General features: G+C 47.3%; 1 protein-coding gene and 1 long non-coding RNA gene across 6 annotated transcripts in view; one reads left to right on the top strand and one right to left on the bottom strand.

The window, feature by feature from the left end:
* Positions 1-17783, bottom strand: part of lama5 (laminin, alpha 5) — a 190183-nt gene that overhangs the window by 52549 nt on the left and 119851 nt on the right. For all 5 annotated transcript variants that reach the window (XM_052058657.1, XM_052058658.1, XM_052058659.1 and 2 more), the window contains exons 39-45: positions 17491-17574; positions 17174-17404; positions 16950-17063; positions 9698-9828; positions 9544-9624; positions 7690-7904; positions 7501-7601 (exon numbers count right to left, since the gene is read on the bottom strand). In XM_052058657.1, coding sequence (XP_051914617.1) covers positions 7501-7601; positions 7690-7904; positions 9544-9624; positions 9698-9828; positions 16950-17063; positions 17174-17404; positions 17491-17574 — 957 coding nt within the window. The remainder of the gene's footprint in view (positions 1-7500; positions 7602-7689; positions 7905-9543; positions 9625-9697; positions 9829-16949; positions 17064-17173; positions 17405-17490; positions 17575-17783) is intronic.
* Positions 1-17783, top strand: part of LOC127596442 (uncharacterized) — a 114017-nt gene that overhangs the window by 22949 nt on the left and 73285 nt on the right. The window lies entirely within an intron of this gene.

Below are 17783 nucleotides of genomic sequence, written 5' to 3'. Positions count from 1 at the left end.
TCGTGTGAGTTGCTACGCATTGCCGAGCGGAAAGAAGGAGTAGCAACAGCAAAGTCAACATTTCTCTCGTGTGAAGCTTTCCCACATTTGAAAGTAAAGAACAGAGCGAAACATGGTGGCAGCGCGTGTGTGTGTAGAAAGAATTGAACAATTGTGCAAGTACCGTAATCCATCAAAAACGCCGCGTTCCCTCTCGTTGTTGCGTATTGTGGCGTAACTCGCCAAGCGCTGCCTCTCACTCTTTGTAAAGTTGTGTTTGCCACCGATCATCCATTGTTCCCATGCCGTTTGCAACTTTACTTTGAACGCCCGGTTGATGCCAATGTCCAGCGGTTGGAGTTCTTTAGTCAAGCCTCCGGGAATAACGGCAAGCTCAGAGTTCATTTCCTTGACTTGTTTTTTCACCGCTGCTGTGAGATGGGCACGCATGCCAAAAGCATAACCGGTGGCTTTAAGTTTGAACTGAGCTTCGTAGGCGTGTCTTTTTGTCGAATTTATTTTCAGGGGTTCTTAGAAACCAAAACCGGAGTTGTTTTGCAACAATGCACATTGCCACACGCTATACAAGTGTTGGTACTGGCTTGAGGCGTCCACTTACACGCCCACCCTTCACCATTGGCGGACTAGCTTGTCTGTCCTCTCTCTCCCTCTCTCTCTCTCCCTCCCTCTCCATATATGTATATATACACGCCCACCCTTCCCTGATTGGCCGACTTCTTTCACAGTCACTTCCGCCTTTTCTCTATATAAACAGCGTGTCGGCTGTCAGTCAGATTTTGGAACTCAGCGCATATAAAGGACGCTCCGCACCATAAGGCGTCCTGTCCATTTTGGAGAAAATTTAAGACTTTTAATGGCGCCTTATAGTCGTGAAAATACGGTACTCCTGCTGGGGACTCCCTTGTTCTACTGGGGGACTTCAATGCTCACGTGGGCAATGACAGTGAGACCTGGAGGGGCGTGATTGGGAGGAACGGCCCCCCCCGATCAGAACCCGAGTGGTGTTTTGTTATTGGACTTCTGTGCTCGTCACGGATTGTCCATAACGAACACCTTGTTCAAGCATAAGGGTGTCCATATGTGCACTTGGCACCAGGACACCCAAGGCCGCAGTTCGATGATCGACTTTGTAGTTGTATCATCGGATTTGCGGCCGCATGTTCTGGACACTCGGGTGAAGAGAGGGGCGGAGCTGTCAACTGATCACCACCTGGTGGTGAGTAGGCTCCGATGGTGGGGGAAGATGCCGGTCCGTCCTGGCAGACCCAAACGTATAGTGAGGGTTTGTTGGGAGCGCCTGGCGGAATCCCCTGTCAGAAGGAGTTTCAACTCCCACCTCTGACAGAGCTTTTCCCACGTTCCGGGGGAGGCGGGGGACATTGAGCCCGAGTGGACCATGTTCCATGCCTCTATTGTTGAGGCGGCCAATCTGAGTTGTGGCCGTAAGGTGGTTGGTGCCTGTCGTAGCGGCAACCCCCGTACTCGCTGGTGGACACCAGCAGTAAGGGATGCCGTCAAGCTGAAGAAGGAGTCCTATCGAGCCTTTATGGCCTGTGGGACCCCAGAGGCAGCTGACGGGTATCGACTGGCCAAGCGGACCGCGGCTTCGGTGGTCGCCGAGGCAAAATCCCGAGCGTGGGAAGAGTTCGGTGAGGCCATGGAAGCCGACTTCCGGACGGCTTCGAGGAAATTCTGGTCCACCATCCGACGTCTCAGGAGGGGGAAGCAGTACACCACTAACACTGTGTACAGTGGGGATGGGGCGCTGCTGACTTCGACTCGGGGCGTTGTGAACCGGTGGGCAGAGTACTTCGAAGACCTCCTCAACTCCACCAACACGCCTTCCTTGGAGGAAGCAGAGCCTGGGGACTCTGAGGTGGGCTCTCCTATCTCTGTGGTTGAAGTCGCCGATGTGGTTAAAAAGCTCCTCGGTGGCAAGCCCCAGGGGTGGATGAGATCCGCCCGGAGTTCCTCAAGGAACTATGGATGTTGTGGGGCTGTCCTGGTTGACACGCCTCTGCAACATCGCGTGGTCAACAGGGAGAGTGCCTCTGGATTGGCAGACTGGGGTGGTAGTCCCTCTTTTTAAAAAGGGGGACCGAAGGGTGTGTTCCAACGACAGAGGGATCACACTCCTCAGCCTCCCTGGTAAGGTCTATTCAGGGGTGCTAGAGAGAAGGGTCCGTCAGGAAGTCGAGCCTCAGATTGAGGAGGAGAAGTGTGGTTTTCGTCCCGGCCGTGGAACAGTGGACCAGCTCTACACCCTTAGCAGGGTACTTGAGGGTATGTGGGAATTCGCCCAACCAGTCTACATGTGTTTTGTGGACTTGGAGAAGGCGTTTGACCGTGTCCCTCGGGGAGTTCTGTGGGGGGTGCTTCAAGGGTATGGGGTACGAACCCCCTGATACGGACTGTTCGGTCACTATACCACCGATGTCAGAGTTTGGTTCGCATTGCCGGCAGTAAGTCGGAAGCGTTTCCAGTCGGGGTAGGACTCCGCCAAGGCTGCCCTTTGTCGCCGATTCTGTTCATAACCTTTAAGGACAGAATCTCTAGGCGCAGCCGAAGCGTTGAGGGGGTCCGTTTTGGGGGCTTCAGTATTGCATCGCTGCTTTTTGCAGATGATGTGGTGCTGTTGGCTCCTTCAAACGGGGCTCTCCAACTTTCACTGGAGCGTTTCGCAGCCGAGTGTGAAGCGGTTGGGATGAAAATCAGCACCTTCAAATCTGAAACCATGGTCCTCAGTCGGAAAAGGGTGGAGTGCCCCCTCCGGGTCGGGGAGGAGATCTTACCCCAAGTGGAGGAGTTCAAGTATCTTGGGGTCTTGTTCACGAGTGGGGGTAGGAGTTAGCGGGAGATCGACAGGCGGATCGGTGCAGCGTCTGCTGTGATGCGGACGTTGTATCGGTCTGTCGTGGTGAAGAAGGAGCTGAGCCAAAGGCCGAAGCTCTCAATTTACCGGTCGATCTACGTCCCAAACCTCACCTATGGTCACGAGCTATGGGTCGTGACCGAAAGAACGAGATCCCGGATACAAGCGGCTGAAATGAGTTTTCTCCGCAGGGTGTCCGGGCTCTCCCTTAGAGATAAGGTGAGAAGCTCAGTCATCCGGGAGGGGCTCAGAGTCGAGCCGCTTCTCCTCCACATCGAGAGGAGCCAGATGAGGTGGCTTGGGCATCTGATTCGGATGATTCCTGAGCGCCTCCTTGGTGAGGTGTTCCGGTCATGTCCCACCGGGAGGAGACCCAGGACACACTGGAGAGACTATGTCACCCAGCTTGCCTGGGAACGACTCGGGATCCCCCGGGGAGAGCTGGAAGAAGTAGCTAGGGAGAGGGAAGTCTGGGCTTCCCTGCTAAAGCTGTTGCCCCCGCGATCCGGCCCCGGACAAGTGGTAGATGATGGATGGATGGATGGACTCAATCAAAGTAGCCCGGTGAAAACTACATAACCATTGTATATGGAATCACTTCCGTCTGCAGACCCACCACAGCCTTAGTGCTTCTTTTATGGTTAAATCCTAGCATATAACTCAATGAAGCCAGCCCATGTAGAGCAACACAAAAGCACCAACCACTCGTAAAGTGCTGGTCAAACGCGTGACAGCGATTGGAATCGAAGCCAGGTCAGACTGTCATGATTAAAGCCACACGTGTCATGCGAGCACTGAAAGCATCCTAGGCTGTATCTCCGCGTGATGCAAATCAAAAACACAATTGGCGAAGGACTCATTCTTCCTTGCAGCAACTGTTATGGCTGAAATCATAATTGACAAGAAGACAGCCAACACACTGAAGAATGTTCTCCGGTCAAACAAATTCCGAACGACACTCTTTTCCGTTGGATTGATGAGGTGTCATGACCTTCGTTCGTTCCACAGATGTGTCAGACATTAAAAAGCATATTTTACAAACTTCAATTCTGAGGAAGTTGGGATGTTGTATTGCATTCAGAATGCAATGATTTGCAAACCATGGTCATCCTATATTCCAGTGAATACACTACACGTTTTGTGTATTTGACAGAACATCTGAATCTTCTTGCTGTGGTGTTTCAGGATATTTAGTAAGGGGCCCGCCTGGCATATCTCACTGATTTGGTTATCAACCATCATAAGCTCAGCCTATCGTTTCAGGTAAAAGAGGCACACATCCTGAAACTGTCTGACCAAGTTCAAAAGATTGACAAAAAAGCTCAAACTATGGGAGGGGAAATGAGTGAGATGTCAGCTATTTCCCACTACTTGATGCCCATCTTGCCACCACTGATGTTGCCATGGGGCCAGTCCTCAAAATGTAGCAAGCACATCTGTCGATAACTCTGCACTGAAAGACTGACTTGGGTGAGAAAACCATTTACTGTGAACATGATTCGCAACAACCTTCCCTGCAAGGCTGCAGCGTCATGTAATGGATTTATCAACCGAGTGGGGACTTCAAACGGCATATGCGGGGAAGCCATTGAATGACTTTCGATGTGATATGGAGAAGGAATATCCTGAACTGGGTAAACATGCACTGACTGTCTTTGGGTTTTACAAGTACAGTCAAACCGCAGTTTTCGAACGTCTCTGTTCTCGACCAAATCGGTTTTCGACCAGATAATTTTAGACTTTTACGCCTCGGATTACGACAGCAAACTGGTTTTAGACAAAACTGAGCAAACCCGAATACGCCACTTCACTCCTCTCAGCTTCCTTACATGAGGAAGTGATGCCACTTCCTCAGGTAGCGTTCATTGTGAGCAGATGTGTTTGTTGTGATTTATGCAAGTCTGACTGATTTTCTGTTATTTCTGCATCGTGTATTTCTGCTAATAGTTTTGGATTTCAAACAAATCGCTTTTCGAACAGCCTTCTGGAACGGATTATGGTTGAAAACCGAGGTATGACTGTACCTAAGTGTGAGGTGTGTTAAAGCTGAGAACATTGACACACGTCAAATCAAGCAGAGGAAGAGAGTGGATGTGGAGAACAGCCTAGAAATAGTTGTTTCCACATTGACCCCACACCTAACAGAGCTTGTGAAAGACATTTGCCTCATTAAAAGTCACATGCTTGCTGAAAAGAAAGTGAAACTGCTACAGATGAAGCATGATGAGTGGAAGGTGTACACACATCCACTGAAGGTTGGCTCCCCAGACGACACTGGAGCATCCAACAAGTGACTCCGCAGACTCCAAACTCACGAAAGAGCTGGCAAAGGAGGCAGAACAAGGATGCTTTTGGCTCTGGCTCCGAAGACAAGAGTGCGGGAAAACAAAGATCCTACGGTTGGCTGCAGTGAGCGTCAGGGTAACACCCTGTCGCCGCTGCACCACCTGGAAGTGCTCTGGGTCTCAAAGAGCAAAATAAAGTGAAATTCCCTGCAGACCAATCATCTGTGCTCTTTGTGTTTTTTGACACAAGACAGCTTTTACAAAGGCAACTGGCAAATGTTTTACAATTTAGAAAAAATAAGCATGTTTCCTTGATGTGACATTTTACCATCCTTTCTCGTACATTTGTAAAAAGACTAGAGAAACGATTAAAATATTTAATCTAATTAAAAATGCAACTGTCATAATTAACTCAAATGGACTAAAACATTCTTACTCACACATTGTTTATCGTTTCTGAATTTCCTTTTACATTTTTTGTCCTATTTTCCCCAATTTTAATGCTCTCATCAACATGGAATCATGAATCAGTTTTCTATGTGCCAAATGCAAATATTTACTGAAATAACAATTTCGATTTTCAATTTTACATGAACATTTTTCACTTGGAGCAGTTATTCACACATAATCTCTCACACAATATTACTGTCCATCAACAACAGTGAAAACAATATTTTGTCACACAACAGCTGCTTTAACAGCTTTTTTTTAATGAAATTAAAACAGAGCAATATAACATTATAAAGTGCACATCTAAGGTAAACTAGTACTCAGCCTACAGTAGATTTAAACCATGATTGCATACTTGGTTTTTCTCAAGTTTACTTTGAACACAGCAGTCTGTTTCTGTATGTTTGTTGAAGAATAACGAGACACCGGACACCAGTGTTCATTATGTGCCGCTGTATTCAAAACTGCCCGCCGTACAAAAAAGCGCACGCACTTCCCCCGTGATGCTGGGGCAAACCATTCTGAAAGTGTGGGGGGGGGGGGGGGGGTCACTCCCCCTAACACAGTCAGGCTATGTTGATTGTGCTGGTCCTTCTTGTGCGGAAGTCTCTACAGTTTTTGTGTAGACCTCATTTCGAATGACTACACTTGGTTCGATGACAACACTGGAGACGTTTTATTTTCGCTAGGTCGCTACCACTGTCAGACAAACACAGAGAAGCTCCACCCGCTCTATTTATATGGACGCAGAACACTGTAACCTTCCACACAAAAAAAAATAGTTCCAAACAAGTAACAATCGTGTCAGTGGCATACATCGTATACCTGTATGATACAGAGAGAGAGAAGAACAGATAAATTTGGTCTTGTCAGTGGAGCAATCGGGCAACTTTTTAAAAGTAAACTTTCCATTCATAAACTATTTAAGTATCCGTTTTTGGTGTCTCGTGCTGCCGTGGCTGGCAAAACAGACATGGGCGTGGACTAGTGCAGCGCGCTTGTTGTTTTGTTCCGGTGTATTTATAGAGCAACGTAACATCCGCTTGTGACGAGTGCCACGTTAATCTCGCGAGAAAAAATGTAATCCCGTTAAAATTCATTTAAATTAATGCCAATAAAAACGTGCTAAACTGACAGCTCTAAAAAAGATGTAAAATACTGATCAATAAAACAAACAACAATACATCTACTCTAACTTTGTGAGGGGGCAAGTTAATCGTCAGTGTTTGGTGAACTCATCTCTCCCTTCTCCAGAAATCGTTGGTGGAGGACTCGCCCCTGTTAACTGCTAAAAAGAATGTGATTTGCTCTGCACAGTTAAAAAAAAAATACAGTGTCAATATCCATCCATCCATCCATCCATTTTCTAATCCGCTTAGCCTCATGATGGTTATGATAATGCTGGAGCCTATCCCAGCTGTCTTCGGGCAGTAGGAGGTGCACACCCTCAACTGGTTGCCAGCCAATCGCAGGGATAGATGAACAACAATCTGCGCTCACACTCACACCTCGGGAAGAGTGTTCAATGAACCTGCCGTGCATGTTTTTGGGAGGAAACCGGAGTTCCCGGAGAAAACCACTCAGGCACTGGGAGAACATGCCAATTACTTACAGGATTGCCGGGGCCTGGAATTTAACCCATGACCGTGCCGCCATACTCCAAACTGTGTGAATAAATAAACTGTATTGATTATCTTTACACATTTCATTGTTAATTTTGTCAGGAGGAGTAGTTCAGAAAATGGATGGATGGAATTTGGCACTGGCCGGATTTTCAAAATTTTTGAGCGAGGCCATTATCAAAGATTGAGTTAAATTCAACTCTTGAGCACTAAAATAAACAATTTTTTTACCTGTATGGTCAGTTGTGTATGTAACTTGTTGGCAACAAACCTGACATTGGTGGCAGTGAGATCCAATCACCCCGGGTTTGCAGCGGCACTGCCCAGTGTGCGGGTCACATGACTCGGTACCACATGGTGAGCAACTGCATTCTGTACGACACCAACGACAGCAACAGATTTTAGAGGCTTGTTGACGAAATAACTCCTTCATCGACCTATCATAATCACTCAGACTTACGGGTGCAGTTTTTGGCAGAGATGGCATCACCATAGTAACCAGGAGCGCACTCGTTGCAACGAGGCCCGGTTGTGTTGTGCATGCAGCTCAGACACTCGCCCGTCAGTGGGTGGCAGTCCGTGAATAGCATGTTGGGGTCTGTATTGCCGTTGCAATTGCAGGGCTGGCATGTGCTGCCCAGCACCATAGGGTTACCATAATAACCGGGGGCGCACCTGTCAAGAAGATGCTGTTAAAGACAAAGTTCTGTTCGGCATGCTCAATGCAGCTAGCCACCAGGCAGCTGACTTTTGTGTTTTTTGAGACAACCGGGACAGGCTCCAGGATGCCCAAGACCTTAGTGTAAGCAGTTCAAAATATGGATAGATCGATGGATGGACAGATGGATTAATGTTAAGATAAGATATCCTTTATTCGTCCCACACTGGGGAAATTTACAAGTTATCTGGCTACACTAATGACAAATCTGGGGTGAGCTACTTCGCCCACTATTCCGCGCGTCTCAGCAGTCGATAGTCTGCTGCTCTCAGCTGTGCGCGCGAGCACGTACGTGCGGCGCCGACCCAACCCATGCCACATATTAAGCTTTGAACTACAACAACAGCTAAACTAGCCTAGCCGATGTAATGATGTCAGCAGACAAGGTTTACGTTTTTTGTGACTTTTAATAGCAACGTGGCAGAGTCATCAAACATGCAGTGTGCTCACTCGCAGTCACTTTCTGGAACTCCCCCTTATAGGCGGGACCTCTCAATCAACTGGAGTATGACGTACAGTACAAACGTTCATAAAGCACTTCTCATATAATAATAGCCTATTATATGACAGCCGACATGACGCTAGAAGTCAGACGGACACATTTATTATCTGATAATCAGTGTGTTTTCCGTATTGCCCAAACATATATTTTTATTCGAGCGAGGGTGAGGTCTGTTTGGGGACTATCCCCCCCCCGGGCTAGTTAAAATGGTATAACCCAAGAGGCAAGGTGCGGCTTGCCATCGTTACCGTGAGTTGCGTTTCATGCTATTAAAGCATCAGTCAAATGCCATAATGACTTGTGTCATTAATAACGCAAACAAGGTCTTGCTTGTTTCGGCAATCGGCATCGTGTCGCCAGACGCACTTCCTTAGGATACAATGTGCGGGCTTTTGCTGCGTCAACGCCCCCTGCATTGAGTCGACGCCCCCTGGACTATGTGCCGCAGGTTGGACTGTGCCAAGCAGCCGATGCAGTATAAACTGCACCGGTGCAGTTTACGTGTCAATTAGCAGCCTGGACTGTGTCAACACAGCCGATGTGTCAATTAGCAGCCTGGACTGTGTCAACGCAGCCGATGTGTCAATTAGCATCCTGGACTGTGTCAACGCAGCCGATGCAGTCTAAACTGCACCGGTGCAGTTCACGTGTCAATTAGCAGCCTGGACTGTGTCAACGCAGCCGATGCAGTCTAAACTGCGCCGGTGCAGTTCATGTGTCAATCACGTGACGTAATGAAGCGGCACATGCACCGACACGTGGTTTGGTCTGTGAGCCCGGCGCATGCATCAACGCATCGGTGTCGCTGGACCCATCACTAATAACAATATCACTACTTTTGATCCGAGCTAGGCAAAGTATGTAATGGGGTCGACATCCGGCACACCCACAGACTGAATGGTCCCAATAGTGACCATTCAAGGTAATATGAAATATCGGGTGCTTTTATTTAATGTGAAAGTGTAGACGCTGGTACAAGCAAAGTAGTGAGTTAAAAAAATGACGACACTAGTTCAAATGTGAGCAATATTCTTGTTTTTCTCCTACCGCTGTGCTGTTGATGTACTTTTTGGGTTGTTGTTTTGTTGGCTTACCTTTCACAGTGTTGCCCGGCGTAACCGGGCATGCACAAGCACTGCATATGCTCGTTCTTCTCCACGCAACCTTGAGCAAAACTGCACAAACATAAAGTTATTCAGTTCGTGCTAATGCTACGCTCTCAGAAGAGAGGTTTTCTGGAGTACTGACTTGTTGGATGGCACCGTAAGTGGGCATGGACAACTAGAACATGACTGCACTTGCCCATCCACACTGATGTTGCCGACAAAACCACCCTGGCATTTCTCACAATGGTCGCCGGCTGTGTTGTGTTGACAGTTCTGACAGACACATAAACGTACACAATAGAACACAACAGATGAGACCACAACACAAAAAAACAAAAGCATATAAAAAGGATCCTGATCATTTGAATCCGGTGTGTTGGAGGCTAAGTGGACAACGTCGATGGAAGTGAAGGAACTTGTGGAAGGGATGGCTACTAATATTGTGTAGATAATCAAGACTATACCCTTGTTTTTTTTGTGTGTTTTTTTTTACAGCCCCCTAGTCCCTGATCGTGGTGTCACCTCCACACCTCCTTATTTCTATTGCTTCCTTGATCTATCTTTTGAATTTACATGCTCCCACACACCTGGGACTCTCTGCTTCAATGACGGCAAGGGGTAGGAGCTGTCAGCTTGGTAAGAGATTTTCTCGTCACTAAAAAAGACCACTGTCTGAATAAAAGAAACCTATTTAAACGAATAAGAGAGGGATGACCATCATAGCGCTAATACATGGAAAATACGGACGTGATACTGTTCTCCTCCGCCGCTGGGAAAGACTAGAAATGAAGCTTGCACACGCCGCCCTCAAAAACAAAAACCCATCTGAGATTCAATCTTAGATGCAAACATGAAGAAACAACCCCAGCAAGTCTCACCATCAAGATTCCCATCCCAACCAATGCAGAAAGTATCATGAATAAAGCAAAGAAGGCACTTCTCTGGATGAACAGTCAGCACCCGCAAAATACAACATACAGACAAACAGAGTGAAAAAAGAAATGACAGGAGCGCTACATTAGGAAACAAAAAGACAAAGAAGAACAAGAGATTGGCCAGAACAGACGAATGCACAAGAAATAATTACATTATGGACTGGGAGAAGGGGAAAGGCATCATATCAAAAATCAATAAATTGAAAGAGATGGATCAAGTAAGTGGCGGACCGGTGTTGCAGTGGTTAGTGCGTAGACCTTACAATAAAGAGGTTGTGGGTTCCATCCCGGCTCCGGTCTTCCTGTGTGGAGTTTGCATGTTCTCCCCGGGCCTGCATTGGTTTTCTCCGGGTACTCCGGTTTTCTCACACATTTCCAAATGTGCATGGCAGGCTGATTGAACACTCTCAATTGTCATAATTGAGGCTCCAGCACCCCCCGCAACCCTCGTGAGGATCAAGCAGATTGGAAAATAGATGGATGGATGGATCAAGTAAGCAATGGAAATAAGGAGGCTGGAGGTGATACTATCAATAGGGACGAGGAGGCTAACATGTTCCCAGACAGCTGGGACTTGTTATTAATGGTGGTCCAACCCCTTGAGCACATCTAAGTTTGAAGGTTTCCCGACTCGGTCAGATGTTTTTAGACGTGTCAAGGAAGAAGTGACAACTCGGACTGAGGCTGAAGTGACAGCTGCAACTGTCAGCTAGGAAAGAGATTTTGTCTTCACAAAATAAATGCATAAATAAATCAATAGATAGATTATTCATTCATTTTCCGAACCGCTTAATCCTCACTAGGGTCGCAGGGGGTGCTGGAGCCTAGCCCAGCCGTCTTCGGGCAGTAGGCGGGGGACACCCTGAACCGGTTGCCAGTCAATCGCAGGGCACACAGAGACAAACAACCATGCGCAACAAAAACTGTAAATATTTGATTCAACAGGAAATGTGAGCGGTTCGCTGGCTTTTCTGGGTTCATGATCAGTCATTGACAACTGTGGACGCACAGTGGAGGAATCAATTGTACAGGAAGCACTTGTACGCACTTGATTGGTAAGAGCTTATAAGAGATGGGAAGTGTCTTTCACAGTTATTTAGGACACTAGTCAACTCATTAGCATATTCTCATTTTAAGTTATTACTGTTCAAATTATTATTAGTCTTTGTATAAATGACTGTAGTTTCAATACAATTCGCATCTTGTGTAAAAGATGTGTTTTTATTTTCAGAGGCCGATCATTATTTGTGCATACACATGGTCTGAGGAGGTTCTAAATTTGTTCGCAGAATCCTCACAAAATCAGGCACGAATGTCTTGATCCGAGATGTCACACTTAGGTCCTGGCGGGCTGCTGTCCTGCATGTATTCCAAATCACCCTGTTGCAACACACCTGATTCAAATGATCAGATCATCAGCAAGCTCTGCAGAAGCCTGACATTGAACCTGTTCATTTGAATGAGGTGTGTTGCAACAGGGAGATTTGGAAAACGCGCAGGACAGCGGCCCTCCAGGACCTGAGTTTGACACCCCTGGTCTTGATTATCAGACAAATTGGTGAATACACACGTTTCTAAACCAAATGACACCTAGCGCGGACCTCTGTTACTTGTGTGAGAATATGAAACTGAGACAAATTCTGCCAAACAATTGGATGTGGTCATGGGTCTTGACCCAATTGATGACCCCCTATCTTGGCTATCCAACTGGCACCTTCTCCATTACAACACTGCCTTGATGTCACCGCAGTGGCATCTTTCATCTAAGGTTGTGGCGATAACCCAGAGGCCGATCAAAGACTACATGGTGACACCCTGCAATGGACAGCCGTGTGGAAGACAACCGTGAAGTAGAATCTCGGTTGTTGTGTGATGAATGTTTTTAATCAGTTAATCACTCATCAATTATATCATTTGATGTAATCTCACACTCTGATTTTGGAAATGAATCTTTACTGTCCATGTCATAAAACAATAGAAATGAAAGTTCTTATAGTGCACAAGAAATACAATTGGTTGAAACCAAAAACAAAAAAAACAAACATTATGGTAATAATACCATTCAATAAACACTACATTTATATAATCCGTCCCGAGTTTAATGTCAAGAAAGCATTTGTAACTAATCCTATGAATTAATTTTAAATTAATTAGTTCTATTCCTAAGCCTGTTTGTTATTGTTTTCAGAGTCCTGTCATTTAGCCTGATACCAAAAGTTATATTGAAAGCAGTGGTTCTTAACCTTGGTTCTATCGAACCCTCAGGGGTTCGACTGAGCCTCTGCCATGGAGATGAAGGCACACCCGACTCAAGATGTCAATTAGTTATGACATGCCTTCCTGGCAATCAATGGGTGCAGATGATCACATTACATTGCTTGTCCAATCAGTGCTGTGGGAAATTTAGTTCGTTAGCTTAGCTCAGTCACCGTGTGACTGTCGTGATAGTTCGTCATACAATTGAAATAAAAAACCTAGACTTATGCCACGTTATCGTATTGACTTTTTTCTGTTTTTAATAAATGTTTTTTTTTAATGTCTTGAATTTGTAAAATATATACTGTATATATTACAAAAAAAATCCTCATATCACCCCTCGGGTGGTGTCCGTCCCTCATTCAGCTCGGGTCCTCTACCAGAGGCCAGGAAGCTTGAGGGTTCTGCGCAGTATCCTTGCTGTTCCCAGCACTGCACATTTCTGGATTGAGATGTCCGATGTTGTTCCCGGGATCTGTTGCAGCCACTCATCTAGTTTGGGGGTCACTGCCCCGAGTGCTCCGACCAGCACAGGCACGACTGTCACCTTTACCTTCCAGGCTCTCTCCAGCTCCTCCCTGAGCCCTTGGTATTTTTCGAGTTTCTCGTGTTCCTTCTTCCTGATGTTTCCATCACTTGGGACCGCTACATCCACTACAACGGCTTTCCTCTGCCCTTTATCTATGATCACGATATCTGGTTGGTTCGCCATTACCATCTTGTCAGTCTGGATCTGGAAGTCCCACAGGATCTTCGCTCTGTCATTCACCACCACCTTCGGAGGTGTTTCCCATTTTGACCTTGGGGTTTCCAGTCCATACTCCGCACAGATGTTTCGGTACTATGCCAGCCACCTGGTTATGGCGTTCCATGTAGGCTTTCCCTGCCAGCATCTTACCCCCTGCAGTTATGTGTTGGATCGTCTCAGGTGCCTCTTTGCACAACCTACACCTTGGGTCTTGTCTGGTGTGGTATATCTGGGCCTCGATGGCTCTGGTGCTCAAGGCCTGCTCCTGAGCAGCCAGGATGAGTGCCTCAGTGCTGTCCTTCAGGCCAGCCCTCTCTAGCCACTGATAGGACTTCTTGAGATCAGCCACTTCAGTTATGGTCCGGTGGTACATCCCGTGTAGGGGCTTGTCCTCCCATGATGGTCCCTCTTCCAGCGCCTCATCTTCTGTTCCCCATTGTCTGAGACATTCTCTGAGTACGTCATGCGTTGGAGCCTTCTCCTTGATGTATTCATGGAGCTTGGATGTTTCATCCTGGACAGTGGCTCTCACACTCACTAGTCCCCGGCCTCCTTCCTTTCGGCTTGCGTACAGTCTCAGGGTGCTGGATTTGGGATGGAACCCTCCATGCATGGTTAGGAGCTGTCGGGTCCTAACGTCCGTGGTCTGAATCTCTTCATTTGGCCAACTTATTATTCCTGCAGGGTATCTGATCACTGGCAGGGCATAGCTGTTTATTGCCCGGGTCTTATTCTTGCCATTGAGCTGGCTTCTTAGGACTTGCCTCACTCGCTGGAGGTATTTGGCCGTAGCCGCTTTCCTTGTTGCTAGTTCGAGGTTGCCATTGGCTTGTGGTATACCAAGGTACTTGTAGCTGTCCTCAATGTCTGCTATTGTTCCTTCAGGGAGTGAGACCCCTTCACTGAGGACCACCTTTCCTCTCTTAGTCACCATCAGACTACATTTCTCAAGCCCGAATGACATCCCGATGTCACTGCTGTAGATCCTGGTTGTGTGGATCAGGGAATCTATGTCCCTTTCGCTCTTAGCATACAGCTTTATGTCATCCATGTAGAGGAGGTGACTGATTGTAGCTCCATTTCTGAGGCGGTATCCATAGCCTGTCTTGGTGATTACTTGGCTTAGGGGGGTTCAGTCCTATGCAGAACAGCAGTGGGGAGAGTGCATCACCTTGGTATATGCCACATTTGATGGACACTTGGGTAAGTGGCTTGCCATTGGCTTCAAGTGTGGTTTTCCACATCCTCATCGAGTTCGCAACGAAGGCTCTTGGGGTCCTGTTCACCTTATACAACTCCAAGCATTCAGTGATCCATGTATGTGGCATCGAGTCATAGGCTTTCTTGTAATCAATCCAAGCTGTGCACAGGTTGGTACGTCGGGACCTGCAGTCTTGTGCGACTGTTCTGTCAACCAGGAGCTGATGTTTGGCTCCTCTGGTATCTCTACCAATGCCCTTCTGCGCTTCGTTCATGTATTGATCCATGTGTCCACTTATCTTAGCCGCAATGATGCCTGACATGAGCTTCCATGTTGTGGAGAGACAGGTTATTGGCCGATAGTTGGATGGGACTGCACCCTTCAAGGGATCCTTCATGATCAGGATCGTTCGCCCTTCGGTTAGCCATTCTGGGTGAGTCCCATCCCTCAGCAGCTGGTTCATTTGTACTGCTAGGCGCTCATGGAGTGCTGTGAGTTTCTTTAGCCAGTAGGTGTGGACCATGTCCGGGCCTGGTGCTGTCCAGTTCTTCATATCTGAGACTCTTTCCTGTATGTCTGCCACTGTTATGGTAACTGGGTTCTGTTCAGGGAGGTTGCTGTGCTCCTCTCTCAGGGTCACCAGCCATTGTGCACTGGTGTTATGTGCAACCTCCTTCTCCCATACTTTCCAGTACCTTTCAGTTTCCAGTCTTGGTGGGTCAGCTCTGTTGTTAGGACCCTGCCACTGAGCGTACACTTTCGCAGGTTGTGTTGCGAACAGCCTGTTTATTCGTCTGGCCTCATTCTCTTTCGTGTACCGCTTTTGGCGACTGGACAAGGCTTGGAGCCTTTGTTTGGCAGTTTCGAGTGCTTCAGGTATGGTCATCTGGATGTACCTCTCGGGTATCGGCCTCTTCATCACACCTCTCTGGGCCTCCGTCAATTGACTCACATCTTTCCGGGCCGCCTTGATCTTAGCCTCCAACCGTCTTTTCCATGGTGGGTAACGTATCTCATGACTTCCATGGTTGCTCTTATAGCCCAGAGTCTCCAGGATCACTGATGCTGAAGCGTATATCAACTCATTGGTTTCTGTGATCGTTACGGTAGGGATCGCCCTCAGTGCTGCATTCACACTTTCTATGAGACTTTCAGATGGTACTTCACATATCCGTTGTAATCGGTTTCTAGGTTGCCCAGCTTTCATTCTCGCCATGATCTTAGCTTTCAGGTCAGTTGCTGCCTCGCTCAGCATTTCATTCATTGGGGCTGGCCACCCAATCTCACCATCTGCATTCTTTGGGGCAATCTCTTGTATGACCTCCTCCTCTGATCTGGCAGCCTGGGGCCCTTCACCATGTACCTCATCAATCTCAAGTTGTGACAGCAGTTGCCGTTTGTGGATGTTGGAACACTGAGCTACTAGTTGTTTCGTTGTCAACCGTGACTGTGGGTTTCGAAGTAACCATTTAGCCCACATTCTCTGCATGTAACCCCTCTGACTAGGGTTGCTTGAGTAGTAGCATTCCAACAGAGCCATGTTATCGCCTCTCGCCCATCTCCGCTTTGTTCCAGTAGCCCATTTTTCATCAAGGTACTCTGGTTCCCCAGCACCTGACGCAGACCTTGTTTGGCCGGGCGACGTCTGAGCCGGCATGTCATTCGTTTTATTGTCTCTCATCATTGTATGAGGTAGGCATTAGCGTGAAGGATCTTGCCCAAGGACCCACACTGGATGGTGTTATGTGCTCATTTTTGCCCCAAGCGGGATTCGAACCACCGTCTCCCGTATGCCAAACCGATGCCTTACCAACTGAGCTATCCAGCCGCATATATATATATATATATATATATATATATATAATTTTTCACTAAAGAAGGGTTTTGGTGAATGTGTATATGAACTGATTGGGCTCGGTACCTCCAACAAGGTTAAGAACCACTGATTTAACGTAATGTGAACTTCAAGTATTTCAATGGTAATTGGCAATAATAAATGCGATGCACAATAAGCCGTAATGCTACAAAAACCAAAGGGCTGTCTATGGATGATAAAAAAGACATTTTCTCTACTTTCCAGGGCTGCTACCGGGTGGCTGCGGGGACCCCTAAAATGCAAACACATTCAACAGGATACACACACTGGCCAAATTCTTCATGTATGTTGCGGCCCCTAAAAAAGCCCTTCATTCCAATGACTTTTAGAGTAATAATCAACAGCCATTTTAAAGCCTATGATCTGCATGACACTCACCAAACAGATTCCCGATCCGTCCAAACACTGATCCGAATGTCCGTGACAATTGCAGGGCACACATTTTCCCAGGAAGAGGCCGATGGCATCCCTGTAGAAACCTGGAGCACATTTCTGTGCCAACAAAAGTGGGAATTTCTCCATTGTGAGACTATTAAAGGTTTTCTTATCTTATCTTAAATAAAGGAATGCCATATCTTGAAGACATGTTTCCATCTCCTCACCTGACAGGAGTCTCCCAGGTAGCTGGCAGGACACATGCAGAGCTCCACGTTGTTAGCGTGGCGACCAGCCGGCAAGCTCTCTGCACCCTCCAGCACGGCGCCGCGCAGCGACACAGAGTGGGCCGACTGGGAATGAAGGGCTCGTATCTGCAGGGACTCCAAAGCCACCAGAACCATCATGAGCTCCTCTCTGGAGACGGAGTTGCCAGTCTGAGCATGCCGAAAACTTCCCTGTGGTAGGCAGCAGGCGGCATACGTTTCAACATTCCTACTTTGGACTTTCAAAAGTGCTTTGAGCACCAATGGGTCCACTTTACCTCAACCATGTGCACAATTCCCAAATGCGGCTCAGCGGGAGAAGAATATTCACGCTCCAAGTACACCAATGTCATCTGGTTGCCCTATACACACACACACACACACACACACACACACACACACACACACACACACACACACACACACACACACACACACGCGCGCGCGCAACGAGTGGTCACTAACGCTGAAAGAGCTGAAGACAGTGATCTGCCACTGAGCAAATGAAAATACATATATTTTTTTCATCCAGATTCTTTGACATATTTGGTTTAAGGTTTTTCCTCATAAT

Source organism: Hippocampus zosterae, chromosome 2 (assembly GCF_025434085.1).
Source record: "Hippocampus zosterae strain Florida chromosome 2, ASM2543408v3, whole genome shotgun sequence".
In the NCBI taxonomy this organism is placed as follows: domain Eukaryota; kingdom Metazoa; phylum Chordata; class Actinopteri; order Syngnathiformes; family Syngnathidae; genus Hippocampus; species Hippocampus zosterae.
The sequence above is the reverse complement of the archived record's forward strand: the minus strand, read 5'-3'. Positions and strand labels throughout refer to the sequence as shown.